At 41.2% G+C, this 22,704-nt stretch overlaps 1 protein-coding gene across 1 annotated transcript in view; it reads left to right on the top strand.

The window, feature by feature from the left end:
* Window positions 1-22,704, top strand: part of CHM (CHM Rab escort protein) — a 69,527-nt gene that overhangs the window by 11,599 nt on the left and 35,224 nt on the right. Inside the window, exons 3-8 of the mRNA XM_083424225.1 lie at window positions 5,370-5,442; window positions 6,062-6,186; window positions 9,844-10,246; window positions 14,169-14,285; window positions 16,206-16,326; window positions 17,624-17,849. Coding sequence (XP_083280351.1) covers window positions 5,370-5,442; window positions 6,062-6,186; window positions 9,844-10,246; window positions 14,169-14,285; window positions 16,206-16,326; window positions 17,624-17,849 — 1,065 coding nt within the window. The remainder of the gene's footprint in view (window positions 1-5,369; window positions 5,443-6,061; window positions 6,187-9,843; window positions 10,247-14,168; window positions 14,286-16,205; window positions 16,327-17,623; window positions 17,850-22,704) is intronic.

The raw sequence follows: 22,704 nt of genomic DNA, 5'->3' as shown, positions 1-22,704 counted from the left end.
AGCTGGGATAAGGGTTAAATCCAATCAAAGACAACTATGGGGTTGCATTTCAGGCTGAGGCAGCTGGCGTTTGTCCACAGACAGCTTTCTGGGTCATGTGGCCAGCATGACTAAAACGCTACTGGTGCATGGAGGACCGTGATGAGTACCAGAGTGCATGGAAACACCATTTCCCACTTCAGTTGTACCTTTTTATCTACTTGCACTGGTGCGCTTTCAAACTGCTAGGTTGGCAGGAGCTGGGACAGAGCAATGAGAGCTCACCCCATCGCGTAGATTCAAACTGCCAACCTTCTGATCAGCAAGTCCAAGAGGCTCAGTGGTTTGGAGCACAGCGCCACCTGTATCCCTTGATTGAGCTGGGATATAAGGATTCAGGCATAACTTGTTCAGGGCTTTGTAAATTGATACAAGGAACTTGAAGCTGGCTGAGTAGTAGATGGGCAGCCAGTGCAGATGCTTTAACAATAGTGTCACATGTTGTTTGCCAGATACCCCCATCAGCAATCCATATGCTACATTCTGCTCCAGCTGGAGCTTTCAAACCAGGCCGAAGGGCAGCCCCATGTAAAGTGCATTGCAGCAATCCAACTTTGAGGTTACCACCACACGAACTACAATGATCAGGCTATCCCTGTCCAGGAATGGTCACAGCTAGTGAACCAGGCTAAGTTGGTAAAATGCACTCATACCCACAGAGGATACTTGGGCCTCTAATGACAAAGATTTATCCAGGAGTACCCACCCCCCAAGCTACACTCTTGCTGCTTCAGAGGGAGTGCAACCCTATCCAGAACAAGTGGTTTTCCAATCTCCTGGTAAATGAGAAATGGACTTGGAAAAATGTATTAAGAATTGTCAGCTGTCTAAAGCACTGTCTGAACACTTTGAGTAAGTAAAACGTATCTAATAATTCTCATCTTCTATTAAAATGCAGCTTACAATGGGATGTTTCCCCCTCCCGTTACAGTAGCTATGCGTTTTGAGTCCTTCCAGATCAAATTGCATAAAACACATTTCCCACTTTCATTTATACTGGCTGGACAGCTACCTGTTGCTTCTAAGAGCGTTTGCAAGACAGGGATAGGCCTCCATCAATAAATAAAACTAAAATTTGGAGAAATAAAAGATGAAAACTACCAGTTGGATTTGCTCCTCAAAATTTAAATCCATAAATCCTAAACAATATTCTTGGGTGTTATGGCATACGAGAAGGAGGAATGGAATATCGGTCCCACTTGTAAATCTGATCCTCGCTATGCTGTGTAAACTTTAAATCTCTCCTTTCTGATAGGAGTTAGATAGAAAGCATAATGGGAGGGGGGCAGCGAGAAGCTGTGAGTCAAATGAAACTTTTGAAGTACTTTGTGTGCCAGTGCTGCCTGGATTCATTACCCTGGGTGGATCTTATTACTTTTAATCTCCTGCCACTGTTTTGCGTTTATCATAATATACCGCTTATGTGATGATGGTAGATGGTCTGAAGTGGACCATTATAAACCACTGAGTAGCACCTCTGTTGATTTATAAACACTGTCCAAGCATCCCCCATCAAGAACAGCTAATCTTATTCAAAATAGTCACTGCCATTGCAGCCTGGCCATAAATTCTGGTAGTCATGTTTTAAAACCAAAGTTAGCTTCTGCCAAATTGTAATTGAAGGGGGCTCTATTTCTGGGTGCTAGCTATCCGTCTCAATAAAATGTTTTTGAAAAAAAAATGTGGTTCTTTTTCAGAGAGCTACATTTACTGTAGATATTAATGAGCTGTTGACGTGTGAAATTTCAAGGATAGATGCTAAGTGATTTAGAAAAGTAATTTGCAATTCGGAACGTGAGACTTGGCATTGACTTTAAATTTGAAGTTGTGAAAGTTGAGAATTGAATGCAGTTGTGAAAGCGATTTGTTTATGCATGAAGATCTTTCTTCCTAGTGACCTCCCTCCTCCCCTCCCCTCCCCCTCCCCCAAATGTTCTTGTTTTAGGGGACTTTGCTCTTGTTCGTAAATTCTGGATGCATTGGTGGAATAACCAAAGCAAAGGGAAGGCAGCATATTTCTTCAGGTTGTCTATTTCGTGTCTGACAGTAAAATTTGGTTTATGAGTCTAATCATTTTGTCACAGTACAAAGAAATAAGCTGTTGAACTAGGGATGTAAAACCTCCAGAAAATTTGAAGCTTAGGGTGGGGGATTTCTTCCTAGTTCTTTTTGTGGGGGCGCTGGAGATTTTGGGGAAAATATAAACATATGCAACACTTTCTTTCTTATCAAACTTAAACTTATTACTGCTTTGACAACATAAAATGGTTTCTTCATACCTTAGTTGGCATATAAAATTGTCCTGTTTGGCATATTTATGAAATTTACATAGCAGTCTGCAAAATATTGCACGCTTTGTTTAGTGGAGCTTGCTCCCAGCTAAGTGCACAAAGGTTTGTAACCACAAAGTAAAAATTGCTTTGGCTCCAACCCTTTATACACTTACCTAATTTTAGTTGGAAAACTGGGGGCAGGTGGGAATAGATAGGTCCTCCCCGCTTCCCTTCACTGCTCTCTAGTCAGGTTACTTGTTACATTCATAGAATCATAGGATTCTGGAGTTGGAAGGGACCCTTAGGATCTTCTAGTCCAAATTCCCTGCAATGCAGGAATAGGCAGCTGTCTCGCTTTGCTTTTTTAATCAGTTAAACCATTTGACATAAAAGTAAGTTTGGGTATTACCGAAACCTCAGTATAGTTGCCTTAGTGAAATACTAGATATAACAGAATAGTTCCAAGCCAAATTTATCCCTCATTCTTGGAAGGAAAGTCCCTCTTTTTAATATTTTTATTTTTGATTCATTGTTGTGGTAGTGTACCGGTTGTAACATATGAGGGTGTTTACCCGAATAGCCACCATGCCATGCAAATCTACCTAGTTATCTTTGTGGGAGGCTCAAACTTTATTTTCTCATTTGTTGGGCAGGGATAATCCATAAAATCAGCTCTGATGTATGATCATCCTGATCTACATGGCAAAAGCCATATGTTGGTCATGTAGACCAAATACTAGAAAAGCTCATCCTGTTCCAAATTTCTGATCTTGCCCTTTTTGAGTAGAAGCAATCACAAAATGGCTTTTTGGGCACACATTTATTCTTACTTCACTGCCACATTAACTTAGATGGCATTAAAGGGGAGAGGGGGTTGGATAGATCTGTCTTCCTAGTATTTACCAGCATCTGTTGACTATGACAGCTACATGGAACCTCCATTTGGCCTTGAATTTCCTCTTCCCTCGTGTGTGTGTATGGAAAAGCTGAGGAGGTTGGTGATGAGCTTGCCAGAAGCACCTGATCTTTTCCTCAGTGGCCACAGACTGTTGGACCATTGGTCTGGTCCAACAGGTTGTTTTTACACTAAGGCTGACCCTGTTCTGCTGCTGATGTATGAAAACGATCAAACGTTAGTAATTAATTGTTTCTTTTTTTCAGTGATACGAAAAGTTTAAAGTATGAGGTGTACAAAGAAGCTGACTAGCCCTCATACCATTTTGGGATGAGATGGCAATCATCTGCCCTTCAGATCTTGTTGAACTCCAAATCCCATCAGCCAGCATGGCCTATGACCAGGACTGATGGGAACTGTAGTCCAACAACAGCAGAAGGGCTACAGGCTCCCTATATCCCTATCTAATAAGTGCTTCAGCCAAGTGATTAGTTAAAATTTAGGATTAGGCCCAGAAGTCCTTTTACAATCTTGCCTTAAAATCAATTTGACTGAGTCGGTAACAAGAGACAGCTTATTAAGGTGACAGGAGACATGCACACACACTCCAGAGATCAAACGGGAGAGACAAATGCAGGCCGCTCTCTGGAGAAATCATAAAGCAGCAACTTCTTCTCAGGCATTAGCAGCCTTGATTTGTTTTTTCAGGACTATTACAGCATCGAGAGGTGTAACTTTCCTAATTGACATTTACAAAAGAACTGTTCTTGCCCCCTCTTGCAAGTCTACTGTTAAATTTGCATAAGTGACACAGTTCTTTTGACCACACAGTTATGAAGGTCTCCTGTCTCTGTCAGACAGAAGCGTGCTTCAGATGTAACACTAATCCATGGTTCACATTATAAAAGCAAGCATGCACAAGATTTGGGCTTGCATGCTTCCATCCTCTCTTTCCCCAAATAATCCAGGGAACTGTGGTTTACCCTTCACAGAGCCACAGTTCTCAGCTCCCTTAAATGATAGTTCCCATGATTTTGGGGGGAAGCCATGTGCATTAAATGTACTTTAAATATGTGCATGCATATGCTAAGTGGGATTTCCCGTGAGCTTGGATTGGGGTAACCCTTTAGTGCCCTCTGTAACTCCTTGTGCTTCTCTGTGGCAAGCTGAGTACATTTTGCACAGCACACAAATGCACACTTAATTTGATGCACACTTAATCCTTTTATCAGGTCATATAACTCAACATTTCTTTGTGCAACCTGTGTTTTTATTGTTAAATGGGGACAAAAAAAGCTGTTTGTAGCCAACCTAGTCTGAGTTGCTTCAAGAGGCTCTGTTGAAAATTTAGAAGCCACAGTGCCCATGTTTTTCTGTAGTGGCCCTTTCCCTCCAGATGACCAGGGGCTTTCAGCCTTCTACAGATTAGGCATATGCTAATGACAGAAACTAAATTAAGAGTTAGAAGAAAACATGGCCCTTCTATTTTCTCAACTAAAGAGCAGCCTTTGATGGTGCTGCTGTTCTTGAATGATGCAGAGGCACTTGACAGTGGCTATGCACAGAAGTGCTAGGAATATCATATCTTATTCTTTTGTTCTACAATTGACTCTCTTTTTTTGGGGGGGGGGTATCATTTTTAAGGTGGAAAAATGCAAATGCATTTTCAGAGTGTATGGGTTTTATTAAAAGCAGAAACAAAAAGTCACCCCCACACTCAAAAAACATCCAGCCCAAAATTCTACCAATGTTACATGTATATTAAGTAGAAACTGTAAACTTTGCTTATTTGGGATTGCTATGGTGTGTTTTTGCTTTTCTTTTAACCTCTTCTGTTCCTGTATACACATGGAAGCCGTTTCGGTAGCAGAACTTACTCACTTCATTTTGCCTGTGAACCATAAGATTAGACCCTGTGTTTATTTCCTGTTTTTATGTGCTTTTATACTACTACTTTTACTGACTCTGCATTGTATATTTGCTTTAATGATATTCATTTTTTTCTGTTGTTCACTGCAAAGAGGTTTTTTAAAAAATACTAAGTAGTTTGTAAATTATGTTTAAATAATTGCAATAGAATCTTTGCAAAAATGAAAGCTTACTTCATTAGCTATTCTTTTTTAATTTTCTCTCCCCCTTCCCCTCCCCCATCTCCACAATAGAAGACAATACTATGGAGGAAACTGGGCAAGTTTTAGTTTCTCTGGATTATTGTCTTGGATAAAAGAGAACCAGGTAAGCAGTAGTGATTTTGTATCGTGCTAAATATTCAGCTTTTTGGTTAAAAACTTCAGAAAAAAAATCATTCAATATCTATTTTAGAATATGTAGGTTTTATCAACCATGCTATATCCCATATGTTTTTATATCCTTGCAAAGTGTCACCTGCTATATCTGATTTCCAATTTCTTGCTGTGACTAGTCTGGCTGCAGTAATCATTGCTGTTGCAACTTCCAAGTTTTCCTTGTTTATTGTGCCTTTCAGATATTTCAATAAACATTTTGGTGTTAAGATTCTATTGCTGCTCAGAATCTCATTTACAGTCCTCTGCAGCTTCTTTTTTAAACTACAGTATGAACATAGGAACCTTCCAGATCTGTTTACTTCGAACTCTCATTTCATAAGCACACACCTGCAGGATACATAGACTGGAAAAATTCAGTGTATGGAAGGGGTCTGGTATAATCCCTGCTCCTCACACTGCTAAAGAAAGTGAATTAAATATTTATTTCTCCAACTTCTTAACATTTAACACATCATTTAACACAAAACATTTAACACAAAACATCATTTACTCATTTTTTTAAAAAGTTTAATGAAATACTTCTGTTCTTTTTTGCATATTCTTGAAAGAAAACGGCTGACCCCTGTGAGGGAAATACCTGCTGGGAAGAACTGATCCTTGAAAACGAAGAAGGTATTCCTCTGAACAAGGCAGACCAAACCATTCAGCATGTTGAAGATTTCTGCTATGCCAGGTGAGTGCTTCCTGTCCTGCACATAAATGGTGTATGTGGAGGCACATTTTGAACAGGGAAACCAATGGGCCAGCTGTGTGAGCTTGCTCCCCCAACTTAGACCCGCTAAAGGAAGGTTTGGGGCTCACTGCTGTGGCCACAGCTGGCTTCAGAGATGCCACAAGCAGTTTGTTTTATTTTATTTAGAATAGTTGTAGCATATCCTTCATCTATACAGATACCAAAGTGGGTTGCAGAACATAAATAAAATCATAAAATGTCCAACAATAAAACACACCGTTGAAAAGAAACAGCTAAAAATGTAATTGCAGGTTAAACAATATCAGCTTACAATTCCTGGGCAAACAAAGAAGCTTTAACCATAGTGTTGGAATGAAGGCAATTTCTGTGTGTCTGGCATGTTTGTGAGTGTAGGGCATTCTGTAATTGGGGTATCACTATAGATAAGGCTGTCTCATTCCACTGCTTGACAAGCTTCCTTCAGTAGTGGAGTGTGGAAAAGAGCCTCCCCAGAAGATCTCAAAGTACAGGCAGGCTTTGATAGGGAGAGGAGATCCTTCAGGTACTTGGATCTGAAACACCTTGAACTGGACTCAGAAGTGAACAGTGAAATCCTGTAAATTCTTTAGACTCGTTGTTTGGCTTCGTATTGTGTCCAGAATTTGGCTGACAGAATGTCTTGCTTCTGGTAAACCACAAGCTAGAACCAAGGTGTATTCTTGGGTTTATAGTTTGTGAGTTTTTCCTGGAGGCATACATTGAGTTTGGATAATGTACTTAACCAAACTGAGCATAGCTCATGGCAGCACACCTGCAAGAAGGCCAGAGGAAGAGCACAATTCCTCTGTGGGAACCCTTGTGCATCCATGCTAAAAAATGGTTTGGCTTAGTGTTACATGTGAACCAATTCACTCACTTCCTGGTTTAAGCAAACCATATCCAAGGCATGCAGACCAGCACTGAAGACAGTTTGCCTGTTACATCAGAACAGGCTCTTTGTCTTGAATAAGTGTTATTTGATTTTTATGTTATGTATCTAAAAAATTAAAATTGGAAATAAAAAACCCTCTTTCTTTTAATAACTTAATGTTTGAGAGAGAGAGCTGATCACAGCAGTTCTGACGGTTTACATGCTTCGGTTAGTTTTTGCCATTGTTGCTTAATTTCCCTGAACTCCTATGAAGTTGCCATTAAACATTTATTTTGAAAGAATAAAAACAGCTGGGTTGCAGTGGTAATATAGTGCACAAAGCCGAAATGAATGGCCACAGAACAAAGTGCATCCATCAAAGTGGAAGAAAACCATCTCCGCAACAAGCGGTATTGAAAAAAAGGCAAATGGTTGAAAAATAAATAGTGAACACCTGTGCTGCATAAATTAACCAGCTGGTTGGCAATTTTTCTTTTGACCTATCGGAAGGGGTGGCTGTTACGAGGCATTAATAAGACACGTTGGCTTTGAGAGATTCTTTTGTTAGTACCATTAATTAATGAATGACGCTAGATAATGTTCAGAATTTACACCACAATTTGTGCTGCACATGTATCCTTGTGAATTAGTATTACAGGTTTAAACAAACAAACAAACAAACCTCCATCTGCACATAAGATTTAAACTTGGGTGTCTCTCCCGCCCCCCCCCCCCCCGAGCCCAGTTTTTATAGCCACAGTTCTGTTGAAGAATTAAGTTTTATACAAAAATATTTTGGTTGTTGTCATAAGGTTGCTGGGAATCCTTGAATAGTCACACTGTCAGCAGGTTTAAAAGCTGCAGCTAATGTACTTTGAATGTAGCTGTGTTCACATATTGTTTTAGAAAGTGAGAATTTGGTCAGTTTGCATTAAAATGAGAACCAAACTCCCATATCTGTAGTTGGGAGTAGGAGGTTGTTCCATAGGCTTCCTGGAAACTGTAAGTTTTGAGGATAAACTCCAAAGAAGCCAGGGAGGCATTCTGAGAACAGCCTCTGTCTCTTCCTTTTCCTCCCCTTGCCCCTCCCCTCTTAGGGCCAATGGCAGCTTTCAGGGGAGGAATGATTTTAATCGTGGAAAATGTAGAGAGGATAAAAATATTTCTCACCTAGTATTGTTTTCCCAATTCAGTTTGCAGCCCACCCTTATCCCTGCAGCTGTGTCAAATATATATATATGACAAAAACCCCTCAGCCCTGAGTTGAAAATACATTGTTACTGGCAACAATATTTCTGAAATAATACATTTAGGTGAAGCCCATAAAGCTGACCTGGGCCGAGGGATGTGATGAGTTTTATTTCGGCCCAGCTCACTCAGGGGCTTCTCTTGCAAAAAAACTAGTGTGGCTGCTAATTAGATCAGAGATAGACATAAGAAGACCTAAAAAATTAAATAGCTTTTACCTCTGGCAACTGGGGAAACTCTGCCTTTTATTGATAAGTACTGAAGTTTTACTGCTGTATCATTTCAGATCACCTTTCAGATTGCAGTTCATTTGTTGACGGCTAGGCTTAAAACATTTACTTGGAGGATTAATGGCTAAGTGGTTGAGATAAAAAGATAATGCAAAATGGTTGCTGAACTCTTCCTCTCCCGCCCCCCACTAATAATGACACTGATTTGATTCATCTCTGCTGGTAGCCTAAACTGAAATCCCAAGTTCAAAAGTGCTAGTTGCTGAGGTAGACTTCATTGAAGTTGAAGATTAAAAAGGAAAATGAGCTTGAAATGTGGAGTGTGGCCTTAGAAGGAGAATGTTAAGGATTTTGCCATTAAGGAAGAAAGGAGGATGCCAAAGACTTGTTGCATCTGCTGACCTTGCTCTTTTGACCTCCTTACCTTTATCATGATAGGCAGCCACAAGATTAATGGTCACAGCAGTAAGATTTAAAGCATGCCTTCATTATGTTTCATTAAAGGCCATGGGTGGATCGGTAATAAAGATGAAGATTTTGTTTCCATATATATGTGTGCGCGCATGTACACATAAGCCACTTTTAATCATGGCTTTGCGCACAATCCATGATGCACAGCTCCTTCTATCCACAGTCCCTGTGGCGTGATATTCTTCCATCCAAGCTGGTCATTCACTTCCCTCAGCAAAGCTGTATTGTATTTGTTAACATTTTGTTGCTGGCACCTACCCACTGAGCCCTTTGTGAACATTCTATTACATCACAGCAGTTCAGCCAATCAGTGGCTGGGGTGAGACCTGTGCACATGCACCCTGTTCACACTGTTATTTGGGACTTGTAACAAAATATTGCATTGTGGAATGCTGCTATTCAGAACTCCAGCCGCTTTGCTCCATTACACCATCATTGTCATCTTCTGTCCCTTCTGCCCAACAACAGTCAGTATCCTTTAGCCAATGAGCATGTTTTATCCTAGTGGGTCTATTTTTCATACTGCTGGGGGCTTTCTCCAAACTGATTGCTACCACTATCTTAATCGGTTGTGCTGTTTCGGTAACATAAGCAATGACACTCGCACTCTGAATGTTAGAAATAGAGGAGATGGTATGTCTTGTCTTGTGTATCTGTGTTGACTAGGCAAAGCAGACATGGCTCTTATAATGTTTCGATCAGTTGGTTGAAATAGCTGTTGTACCCAGAAAGTTGCAAGATAGCTTTGGGGACTGATTTTCATCTGTTCTCTCCCTCTCTCTCCCCTTGAAAAATCAGTCAGGATCTAGCTGAAGATGTGGAAGAAGCTGGTGCACTTCCAAAGGCCCCTGCCTGTGTTGCTTCTGCTTCTAGTGAGGTTATAGAGGAAGTCTCTGGCACCCCAGAGGCTGAGGAAAAGTGCTTTCCTTTGGAGGATCAGCCGTCGGGGACCAAAGATGAAGAAACATTCCCTGACAGTGCTGCAGGAAGTGAACCGGAATGTACAGCTGACCGCGAAGCTGTTGAAGTGACCTCTCTGGGGGAGAAACCCTGTGACAATGTAACGCCCGGTCAATCAGCACAGGAAGTGGAAAATAACGAAGCTACATCAATAGTGGAAGCTGCAGCTGAACCAAGGAAAATTACTTATTCCCAAATTGTTAAAGAAGGAAGACGATTTAATATTGATTTAATTTCTAAGGTAGGGAACTCATTGCCTATGTTTTCTTTATTAACCCTGTACCCTATGTTTGCTTCATTGAAAATATTCCTTTGGAAACTTCACAGGCAATGCAAGATAATTATGATGATACTGGGACCTAGTATTCTGCTCTAAAGAACATAGGTCACTTTATAAAATAACATTTTGTGGGGGTTTTAAATAGACACACATGCTCTCTTAAAAAAAAATGATCGAAAGCTAAAGTATCTGCTAAAAGCACACTTTGCTTTTGGGATAGAACAAACATATTGGGTCTCAAAACAAGACACTTCTTGCACCTTTTACTTTAGGAATGTTGGTCTGCTGATCAGGGATTTGGGTTTTTGTAGGGAGAACCGTACTACATATTCTCTGAAAGCTATGTGCTTTTTAAGAAACGGTAATTCCAGAAAACAAAAAACAACTTCTACTGTGCTGTCGTACTATTCTAACTCTCTTCTACCTTGCTACGAGAAATATTATTGCAGGATGAACCATTGGGGAGAATCAAATGTTATGATTTGGTACACATGCTTAATGATAGTCATTATTTTTGCCTTATGATGTCATGTGAAGTTGCAGACATAGTACTTGTGGCAGTGCTAAACAGAGACAGGGTCCAAAAAGTCCCCAAACTAGGCCTGTGGCTTCCAGATGACATTGGATTTGAGTTTCCCAAACAGTCCCCACACTGCCCCTATAGCTCAGTGGTAGAGCATCTGCTTTGCATGGTAGGAGAAAGTCCCAAGTTCATTCCTCAGCATCGCCCGGTAGGGCTGGAAAAGCCCTCTGCTTAAAACCATGGAGGGCCACTGCTGCCCATTCCAGACAATACTGAGCTAGATGTACCAATGGTCTGAGCTGGTATAAGGCAGCTTCTTATGCCCCCCACATTCCACCTGTTGTATCTGTGGGGGTTTGCTGGCAAATTAAGTCACTCAGTCAGAGCTCTCCCAGATTCTGCAACTCTGGCCTGTTTTGCCCTATTGTGCCCCTGTGAGCTTCCTTTGGATTTCGTTCTAATCAGGCAACCAACCTCCCACATCTCTTGCTAGGCCTTACAAAGTTCTCTCCTCGAGACTTTGAGAGTGATGGCATTGCATAAGTAACTTTCTTCAGTGGAGCATTGCTTCTTCTTTTTTAAAAAGTTAAGTCATCCATCTTACACTGTGGTTTTTTACATTCATGTCCTTCCCAGAATGTGTAATAAATTTTTAGCTTATATAAAGTGAGCAAAGGTATTAGAAGATTAAGTTTTATGGTTTTAACTTGTAACCGTTGTGAGCACACTGCTTGCTGGGATATTGAGGAAATGAGGACAGTAGTTTAAGCCTCAAAAAGACGGAAATTGAGGGAGAGAAAATGTATAAAGAATGCATAGAAATAATGGCATGAGCTTCATGAACCTGCATGGAATCACTTTACTTGCCCACCCACCCACTTAGCACAACCAGGGGAACAAACCAGGAAGCCACCATTAACTAGAGCTTCCCATCACCCGCCAACGGATAAGTGTAAGGAAGTTGGTTTTCAAAACCTGGCTGGTTTGGAAGCCATTAACCATAGTTACCAATTGACACATAACAGGACACATTGCAGCCTCTTAGTTTGTTTTCCCTGCTTGCACAAAGGGAGGAGTCAAAGAGGTTTTGTACAGGTTGATAAAAGCTAATGCATTGTCTAAATGCAACCAGAATGTACAAGTTTGAAACCTACAAAAACTGGCAAGTATGTTATGCAGTAGAAATGGGAAGAAGATCTCCAGCTATTTCTTGATGGCATGGATAGCTCCCATAAGATTCTCTATTTTTATTTATCAAACCTAGGGCACTTCCTGACTGCCAGTATTTTGGGGTGTGATTCAGTTGCACCCTGGTAAAATTCAGATTGTTCAATTGATTTCACACTCTTGGGCAACAAACCTACTTCCCCAAATAATCAGATTTTATGCTTTAAGGAAAGTGAAAAGAAAATGCCCTGGGATTACACTTGCTTTAATGCAGCTCCACCTAACCTCCACGCAAATAATTTGAAATGAATGCTCATTAAATAGCCAATGTCATCTGATCTCCCTGCAAATAAATCAGGATGAATGCTGTATAAACAAATTGGTTGGAAGTACCCTGTGTTCCAGGAAGTTTAGTTCCTAAGGATAAGAATACTGTATAGGAAAAGCCCTGGTGGATCAGGCCAAATTCCCATCTAGTTCAACATCTTGTTCTCACTGAGGCCAACCAAATGCCTATGGGTACTCTCCATTCTGGCAATTCTAGTAACTGGTATTCAGAAGCATATTTTATCCTCTTTGGTTCTGACTTCAGGGAGTCTAACAAGAAATATGCCACATCTTTTGAAAGGATATTGGGTCTCGAGTGCTCTTTCTCTTCCATTGTCCTCACCTCCAGGTAGACCAAACTGGCATTGGTTGCTGCCTCCCTTTATTTCTGATTACCAGATGGCTTGCAGCCTTTCTTCTGCTCTTTTCAGTTCCTTGGCTGGGATCACATTCTCTGCATTTACTGTTTTGTTCATGCACAGAGGCTCTCTAGCTCACCACAAAACTGCCCTTCCTCTGCAGATTAAGGTGGCCTTTTGAAGCAGCGCCCCATGAGGCAGCCCAAAGTAAATACTGCACCCCTGAAAGTGCTTGAAACTCACATATTGGTGGGGGTAAACCATTTGGACCCTAGTTCGTGTGTTGCGGGTCTGGATACCCAGTAACTCACTATATAAAACAAGTATAGCCATTGTGGTACCCTCTACCCGCTAGATCACAATTTGCATCATTCCTAGCCAGCATGGCCGGGGATCAGGGATGATGAGAATTCATGATGACTATCCCTGATGTAGATGACTTCTTCTGCCAAGATTGCATGAAAGGATTTGTGCCTCTTCTCTGACTTCCCCAAGACTTTTCTCTTGACTATTTCAGCGAGAACCTATCCTTCATCTCTCTCTCTCTCTGCTTCTGGACAACAGTCAAAGCAGCCAGAAACTATGTGTGAATTATGTGTCTTCTCCTCCTCCTCCTGGATTTAGTCTGTAGTAGATTCTCCCCTCCCTCTTCAGGTATGACCTGGAAATTTGAAAAGCATGAGTCTCCCACTTACTCGGGCACTCATAGAAAAATCAGAAGCAGCCCTTCCAGGTTTCAACTCTTCGCATTTTACCTTTATTCTCCATCTTTTCTTCACCTTGAAGCCTCTGGCTTTGCTTCAAGTGAGCAAAGAAGTGAACTTTTCAGTAAGGTAAAGTCAAATATGCAGCAGTTATTGCCCATAGAGCTATGGAGTGTAGGGGAGCATCCTTATTCCCCTCCACCAAATCTGGAAGAGTATGTGCCTTTTAATATAAGTCCTGAGCCAAGTAGGAATGACCCTGCTAATAGCTTTACACCCACACTGAAGCTGGAACTTTTGTAGTATATAGTATTAGTATATAGACAAATTCCAACTGCAACAAAATGTTGTTGTGTATCTTCCATCCTGAAAGCGATGCTGCTGTTCCAGCCAACCATTCTCTTAAAGCAGGGCATTTCATCTCGTACTCTTTTACAGCTGCATTAGGTGGTTGTTTCATTTTCATTGGGCAGTTTTATTTTGTTTTTGCAGGGTAGTGGCGGTTTGCTCCTTCTACTTTTTCAAGAATAAAGGGGAAAATCTCAAGGCTCTCCCAAGCATGCTGGCATTTACCTCTTGTTTTTCACTTGTCCTACTTTGGCTATAGCTCTGGCAGCATTTACTACTGTTATTCAAAGGCTTAAGATACAGAAATAGTACTCCCACTGTTATCATATAAATGACACTTTTAATTTGCAAAAATGTGGAGCCTTGACAGTGTGTTCCTCTTCAACAATGCTAGAAAGAAGATAATTAAAATTAAGATTGTCTTCAAATATATATGTATGTTTTCTTTTATGCAGTTACTGTACTCCCGAGGATTGTTGATTGACCTCCTAATTAAGTCAAATGTTAGTCGCTATGCTGAGTTCAAAAATGTCACCCGGATTCTTGCATTTCGAGAAGGCAGAGTGGAACAGGTAGGTACTGAAATGGACCTAACTGCAAAAGCTGAGCTTGCAATTCATTTGAAAGTGCAAATTTGACTAACATAAGTTTTTATGTAGCTATAATTCCTTTCACTCTACCACTTTCTCTGCTATACTGTATGTTCTTTCATTCTTGGACTGGTTTGGATATAATGACCAGACCCTGATCTGGCTCGTCTAAGCAGGAACAGCTGCATGTTTTGAAGTGTCTTGAGTAAGTTGCTGTCATTGGGACCCCCTTTCTGAATGGGCCCATCTACTCCTCACCACTGTCACTGCTACCCACTCACTTGCTTTCTCCCTCTGGTCCCAATCTTCACAACTTCCTAGAGGAAGTGTACAAGTCAAGTGAAGGTCCATGCTATATCCACATTCCTCCCTCTTATCTCTGCTTGCATGCCCAGTGGCACTAAGGAAGAGAGATAAGTGGAGCCAGGAGGCACTTGGGGTTGGCAGTGTGCTCTCAGTAGAAGCATGGGCTTTGGCACATTCCTAGTGATACCAACTGCTGATGCAGGCCTGGGATCAAAGTTTCAAGCTCACACACACTGTTTCCCCTCTACCCTCTCTCTCCCCCTTGTACATTCCATAGTTGGAAACTATGGTTTTAAATGGCCTTGTAGTTTTGGTTTGGAGGGCAAGTGCAAACTAAAAATTTACCAGTTCAGATAATAATGGTTTGTGCAGCAAAAGGAGTTGGGAAGGGAACTGGAGTGGAGAAGGCTAGAGGAGGGAGCACATGTACCTGAGGTTTGGGAATATGTTAAGGAATTGGAAAAAGAGAATTAATTTGATTGGTACTCCAAATCTCCCATTCTCACCAGTTGACTGTTGATATAATAAATCTAATATTAGCAACAGATTTCCAAATAGTGCAGTTTTCCAAATTCATTATTTGCATTCAGTTGGGAAGGAGGTGCTAGAGCTTATTAGCAGAACTAAGAAAGGAAATGCCTTCTAATGTAACTCTGCAGTCAACAGGATGCAGACCGGAAAATCACATAAACCAAAATCATAGTTTTTGTGAGGACAATTGTGTCCTTGAAGGACACAATTGCCCAGCATTAAAGGTTGTTTAAAATGAAAGACCATCACATGAACCAACACCAAGTGTTTGTCTAGAAGAATAGCATATTAGTGGCTTATTATATGGGAGAAGAGAAGTCTAAGAGGCAGCAAACACGAGTTTTTGCAGACATCATGGTGCCCTTGGGCAGAAAAGACAGGAAGTTTGCATTGATCTAAACACAAGTTTATAGGACTAGGAAAGAGCTGCAAGAGATTTCTCAAAAGTTGAGTGATTGCTCAAAAGACAATCCTTAAACTTGTTGAAATAGCACTTTTTAAATTCATAAAATCAGGCAGTTTCCCTCTGGAAGGAAGGTAGGTTGTGATCCATGCTGATAATCTTCAGAATACTCTGAATTGGCTACGCCTGTGTGTAATGACTGCTAGAAGGCTTGACTCATAAGGCAGGCGTAAATGTAATGTCCCCATTCTTCTTTACCATGGTTAAGCAATTGGGCTGTGGGATCCCTTCCCTCTCCCTATGTAACCATGATTAATATTAAACCAAGGTTCCCTCTTAATCAGCATTTAAATTTTGAGGAGCAAGCCATGGCTCTGAGAGGGCAGGAGGTAATTTGTACCTGCGAAGCATGGGACCAGGGAAGAGAGTGCAGAATCCCACAGCACACTCCAGACCTCCACTTAAGCATGGTTAAGTTATCTGACTATGGTGTTTGCAAGAGATTACATTTTTCACACAGAAAAATCCCATTTTAAAATTAATACTAAAAGATAATGGTTTTTCAAAAAGTTACAGATTTCTCCAGTTCTGTGACATAGATCATTTCCTGGCCCTGACTGTGTTTGGAATGGTGGAAAATGAACCTCCAAATTATATTTCAGGTTCCATGTTCTAGAGCTGACGTCTTCAACAGCAAACAGTTGACCATGGTGGAAAAAAGAATGCTGATGAAATTTCTTACATTTTGTCTGGATTATGAGCAGCACCCTGATGAATATCAAGGTTTGTACCTATTTGTTGAACAGGAGAATCTCACAGGGCATTTCCATTTGATCTTTAAATGTCTGCACCTTTTGGCTGTCAGATGCTATACAAGATCTCCCTATTACCTCTGATGTGCTGAAGGAAGCCCCATGTGTGCAGGCTTTCCATTCACTTTATTGTTGGGGGATGCTCTGGGGCATGTGTGGAACCTTCCTAATCATTTGAGTTGATGTTGAAGCCTTTGAGCATGTGGAGCTCTGAGCATTTCTCCCCGCCCCCCCTTTTATAATATTTTTTTATTTGGTTTTACAAATTAAAATGTATATTAAAAATTATAAGTAATAAAAAGGTAAATAAACAAAGATTTACCCCAATCTCTGGGCTTCCCCCCACCCTTGGGTTCCGTTGCTAGTGTTTTTTCTGCTGCATATTGTCACTCCAGTTTTTAAGTATCCCATATATCCCTAGTTCTTGTTACACTACAAGTATTATTCAAATCCTGCTAAAGAGTTCAAGTATTTACAGTGGTCTCCAAGGTAAATTATAAATTTTCCCCATCCTTTGTGGAAATTCTGGTCTTCCTGGTTTCTGATTTTCCCAGTCATTTTCACCATCTCCACACAATCCATCAGTTTGGTCTGCCATTCCTCTCTGGTGGAAACTTTGTCTTCCTTCCATCTCCGGGCTAAGAGCATCCATCTAAGTGCATTTCTAATTCAGGCAATACATGTGGTTCCAATGCTGTGAGTGATGATTTTGTTTCTTGAGGCAAGAGAGAACAGCAAAAATGGGGTTGTTGGTTGTTGTGCTTTAAAAAATGGGTAGGGAGGGCTTGTATCCAAAACAGTGTGAGCCAGTATGGTGTAATGGTTAGTGTCAGACTAAGACCTGAGAGATCAAGTTTCAATTCCCCACTCAGTCATGAAGCCCACTGGGTGACTTTAAGCCAGTCCCTGTTTTTCAGTCTACCTCGCAGGGTTGCTGGGAGGATAAAATGGAGAGAGGGAGAAGAAGTGTGTGTATGACCTTGAACTCCTTGGAGGAATGGTGGGGAATAAGTGTAACCAATAAAGAAAAAACACAAAACCAGTCCCTAGGCTTAGTGTTTGAGTGTTTCTTCCCTGGTAGAGTTCAGAGAGATGCCTGAAGCCTAAAAGATGACTAACACAGCATCTGACATAGTACAGTCCTTCTGTGATTGTAGTATGTAGATTGACTGGCTGGTTTTTGTTGTTGTTGTTTTGTTGCTGTAGTTGTAAATAATTATCCGGAACGACTAATTAATGCTTGACTTTTCTTTTATTACCCGAAACAGGTCACAAGGACTCTAAATTCTCAGACTACTTAAAAACTCAGAAGTTGACTCCCAATCTGCAGCATTTCATATTGCATTCCATTGCAATGGTCCCGGAGGCTGACTGCTACACCATAGATGGCCTGAAGGCGACTCAGAAGTTCCTCCAGTGCCTTGGGCGTTACGGAAACACTCCCTTCTTGTTTCCTTTGTATGGCCAAGGAGAGATCCCACAGTGCTTTTGCCGGTAAGCAACGTTTTATTTCTTTTCTTTTTTAAAAGCCATTCAGTTGGGAATACTAACTAATCTGATTTAATCCCTTTTAGACACTTAGCTGTTTTCATTTCCCTGTGTTTACATGTTTGTACGTGGAAAATAAAGCTTTTTAAGAATTCAACACTTCCTTAGGGCTTCCTTTGTTTAGCGGTGAATCGTGTGGAAGAACTAAGATGACAACAGTATATTAAGCTTGTGGCTCCTCCCCTCCCCCTCATCACAATAGCCTATGAGGGACACCCGCACCCCTGTGGACTGATCCAATCCCTAAAGCTCTAGTACATTGTTTTCTATTATTAATTCATTAACTGGAGCTTTAAAATATGAAACTTTAATTTGGAGCTGTCCCTTGGGAGCAGTTAAATGTGGTGTTGCAAGTCATCTTGTCTCTCTCAATTCAGTTTGCAGCCACCATCTATGTGTTTTCCTTTCCTGCCAGTAAAATTTTCTTTTCCTACCTCTCTCCCATCAAGCCTCAAAGCAGCTTTTTGAAGGTTCTCCATAAATATAGAAAGTTGCTGTTGGTGCAGGAATGACAGCCTTATGTTTTGATGTGTGATACTTGTCTCTTACAGGCAATGGGTAGCCTTTGTGAAATCCCTGTTTGTGTCCAGAGGTTCTCAAACGGTGCCCTGTGGTCCACTAGCAGTCCTTGAGCTGCCCTCAGGTGGCTCATAGAAAGGTTGTGGAACAGCTGAAAATACCCACACCTTGCTCTGAATTTGGTTGGGTTTTTTTCCTGCTGATGGAGATAAACTTCACCAAATGCTGCCTACAAAACCAGACACATATCCATTGCATTAGAACAGCAAGACTACAATCATTTAAGATATGACTTATGTAAGTTCTTTGATTTGCATAACAACAAAAGGTGTGTGTGTTTTTAAGTGGTGTTTCAAGACCCATGGCAGCTTTCAAGTGGTCCAGAGGAAAAGTTTGAGAATCACTGGCCTAACCTATTTTAAAGGGTGCTTTGGGAAAGCGGCGCAGCTCAGAGGTAGAGCATCAGCTTTGCATGCCGAAAGTCCCAGCATCTGCATGTAGGGCTGGAAAAGACTTGTCTGAAAGCCTGAAGTGCTTCTGCCAGCCAATATAGACATTGTTGTGCTATATAGATCCTGAGTATATGGAGCTGCTTTTTAACTAAGTAGGTTCCAGTGGCTGAGAGGCTATACTGCCATTTGGCAACTCCTTGGAGGAAGGACAAGTAGCTCTAGGCTGAAGGGGGTCCTCTTGGTGCATCTCTCATGTCAGCAGCCAGCCAGCCAGCCAGCCAGCCCCTGTCCTCCTCCTATTTCTTTCCACCAGACATGAAGGGTAGGTGAGGTGAGGCCTACTAGAGGACCCAGGAGGGTGGCAGCAGTTGTGCTTCTACAATGAATGCTAGGCTGCTGCGGTTCTGATTGCCCATGGTGCACCAGAGTGACGTAGCATCAGCGACATGGTAGGCAATCACAATGGTGGCTGCCTGGCACTTATTGGAGTGCCAGAAAAGGGAGACCTGGGCACTACTGGCAGCAGTGATGGGCTCTTGGCAGCTGTTTAAGGATGTTGGTGCTGCGTCTGGTAAGAAGGTTAATTGCCTTGCATTAAAAATGAAAAATATTTGTTTAAAATGCTCTCTTAGCGCACGATCAATTAACTTGGAAGGTAGCCGCTTCCTTCCTTAAAGATCTCAACTTGTAATGATTCTGTTTCTTATGTACAGGACCACCTTTGCCCCAGCTTGTGTTGCTAATTCTTAGCAGCATTTCTAAGACTTCTAGGATTAGTGTTCAGTCAGTCTTCCAAGTGGTAACATCTCTGCCTATACATCATACCCTACAATTTTTATCGCCAGGTTATCAGAATAAGGTGTCACTTGTCCTGTGATTTCTAACCACCTCTTCATATTCTGTTTTAATGTAACCCTCTTAAGCGTTTCTTGCAGTCAGTTACCCTGTGTGTTCTCATCAAGGCTACTGTTATAAATGGCAGGTATGCATATTTATGTGAATGATTCAAAGACATTTGTAAGTCATATCCTTCCATTCTGAATGAATTCTGCATAAACTCTACAAGGCTCACTAGAACTGTGGTAGTCCCTTGAGTGAATAAGATTGGTCCTTATTTCTGAAACTGCTCTCAGTGAATGGGATTCTTTTTCATGCTACAATGTAACTTCCATATGCAAGGTTCACATTTTTGTTTTCAGAGCTTATCAGAATGAGATTTATGCAATAGAAACTGGGTTTGTGATTTTGCTTTTTATCCATGGTTTTACAAATATACCATTACTTTCTGATGAATGGATGTTTGTAAGATCAGTGGGTTGGATTCATAGGCTCCCTTCCTCCATTGGAAAGAGTTTTGATTAGAACCTTTGGATCCAGACTAGGGTTTCTTAATAGAATGATGTGAAAATATGCTCGGTCACAGAAATGAAACTCTTTCAATCCTTTATAACGGGTGCATAATCTTTCATTTTTGCTTTTGTTCAAAACAGCAGCTTTGGACCCCTTCTAACTTGGGTAATTACCAGCCAGTTTTAAATGTTCTATTTTGGTGCTCAAGAGCATTGTAGCAACTCTGCTTCAAAGTCTGCTTGGATAGTGCAATTCCCTTTCAATCAAACTATGGTTTGTTGCCATAGTAAACAACTTGTAATGGGAGACCAACAGTGGGAGAATGAGCCTGTTAATTCTTCTGGATTTATCAGCAGCTTTCAGTACTGTCTGCTGTGATATATGGTTTTGACTTGATTGGTTGGTTGTATTGCTATGCTGCTTTCCATTCAAACGAATACCGAAGCTGCTTACAAACAATAGATAACAATAACATCACAATTACAGCATAAATCATATTCTGTAATTAACAAATCATCAATAAAACAAATACAGGTTGGAGGAGTTGCCCATTGGTGACAAGGGGTCAGGTGGTTGGGACTAGCTGCAATGGAACCACCCAAGGATAGAGTAACAGGCAGGGATTCAGCAAGCCATCTCCCAGGCACTCTGGGCCAGCCTCACCTCCAGATCCAGTGCCACTCCTTGCACTGCTCTTTGCCCATGACCTGGATGACCCTCCAGTCCCCAAGGAGGCACCTGCTCAGTCTGACTGAGCTGGCACTGACACCTTCTCTATTGCTTAGGACATGGAGAGATCCATGCCACTGCAAAGAGACCACTCAGGTTTAGCCCACCCAAAGGCATTCCTGTTTGCTTGCCCAGTCCAAAGAAATGTCCCACTTGCTGCACTGAAGCAGTACCTGTCCTGCTAGTTTATAATAGGAGCCAAGGGTGTGTGTGTGTGTGTGTGACTTGTTGGATCAATGTTTAGCTTGTTAGGCATGTCTTGCACCTGCTGTGCCTTTGATACCTGTTTTGCTTATGTATTGTTGTGATTAGAGCATTAAAGCTTTTAGTAGAAACATCTGAGTTCTCCATCCAACAGTTATTATGTGGTCCTACTTTGCGTCCCATGCTTTTTAAACATCTGCATGAAACTTCTGGGCTGAAATGTTATCTGTATGGTGATGACACACAACTCTATCTCTCATTCTCATCTGAAAGGAAGTAGACCTGTAGGACTGGGTGGTAAAAGCTTGAATGAATATAGATGAGATAGCTGGCATAGCTTGGAATAAAAAGCTCAGACTATCTTGTTTGAAGCTTAAGTGCATGGAAGATGTCAAGGATGGTCATAGATCATTGATAAGATGAATATGTTTGGCATGCAGAAGGTCCCATGTTCAGTCCCCCACATCCACTGTTAAAAGGATCAGGTGGACATAACCTCTGCCTGGAGAGCTGCTGAAAGTCAGAGTAGTCAGTACTGGGTTAAATGGACAAATAGTCTACAATGGCATAAGGTGGTTTCCTATGTTTGCTACTTTCTGAACTTTGCATTGCTTTTTCATTTTTTTTAAGCAGCATATTTATCGTTAAAAGAAATTGTTTGGTTTCAGCATTTTCTGTTCTTAGTTTTGCATTGATGACAGATATAAGGGTGTGGATAGCAGGGTGTGATTGGAGTTGGCTGGTGTGCCCCCCTCCCTTGAGAAGAGAACCTTAGTTTGGGACAAACATCAGTGAGGTGAGATAATCCATCACTTCTGAGCCCTGTTCTCCAGTGATGGATGGATAGATTGGTAAAGTAACTCAATAATCTTCATTTTTTTTTTCTTCTCGGGTTATTCACAGATCAGTGAGCGCTGTCGTTAATAAAGCTATGGAATGCTTTTGTGTCCTTGCCCATATTATTTCTCAAGTTTTGACAGGACAAGACTTTTAATTTGAAAATAACCTTTGTGTTGAAACATGCCCTCCTAAGCATACAAAGTCCTTTGTGAGTGTGGCACTCCACGATCCCATGTTGAGCAGTGAAATCCTTCTCGCAAAACATTGTTTGGAATAATTCTAGCATTTAAGAAATAGCTGCTGGCTTGCAGATGCTGAAGCTCTCAGAGCTGAACTGGATGCTTGTTTTGAATATATTGGATAAATGCTCTGATCATGATGCAGAAGTTGGTGCTATTGATTTCAATGACGCTTGTTCTCATGAAATGAGTGCAGGGCAGCTCAAATCCCATTGAAGCTATATGAGGCTTAACTGCACTGTTTAGAGCATCTCCATTGAAATTCCTTCTAGAAAGTACAGTAATTAAGAGAGCCCATGTGGTTAAGGGACTAGGACCAGCGGGAGCGAGGTTCAAACCCTTATTCAGCTTTGAAGCTCCCAGGGTGACCTTGCTCTGGGCTCTTATTTCTCGGCTTATTTTTATTTATAACATTTATATCTCCCTTCCTCAAAGGAGCTCTACAGCATACATGGTCTCTGCCCCACT

Source organism: Podarcis tiliguerta (assembly GCF_965153285.1).
Source record: "Podarcis tiliguerta genome assembly, chromosome: Z".
Lineage (NCBI taxonomy): Eukaryota > Metazoa > Chordata > Lepidosauria > Squamata > Lacertidae > Podarcis > Podarcis tiliguerta.
Note: the sequence above shows the minus strand (reverse complement) of the source record. Positions and strands in the feature narration are given on the sequence as shown.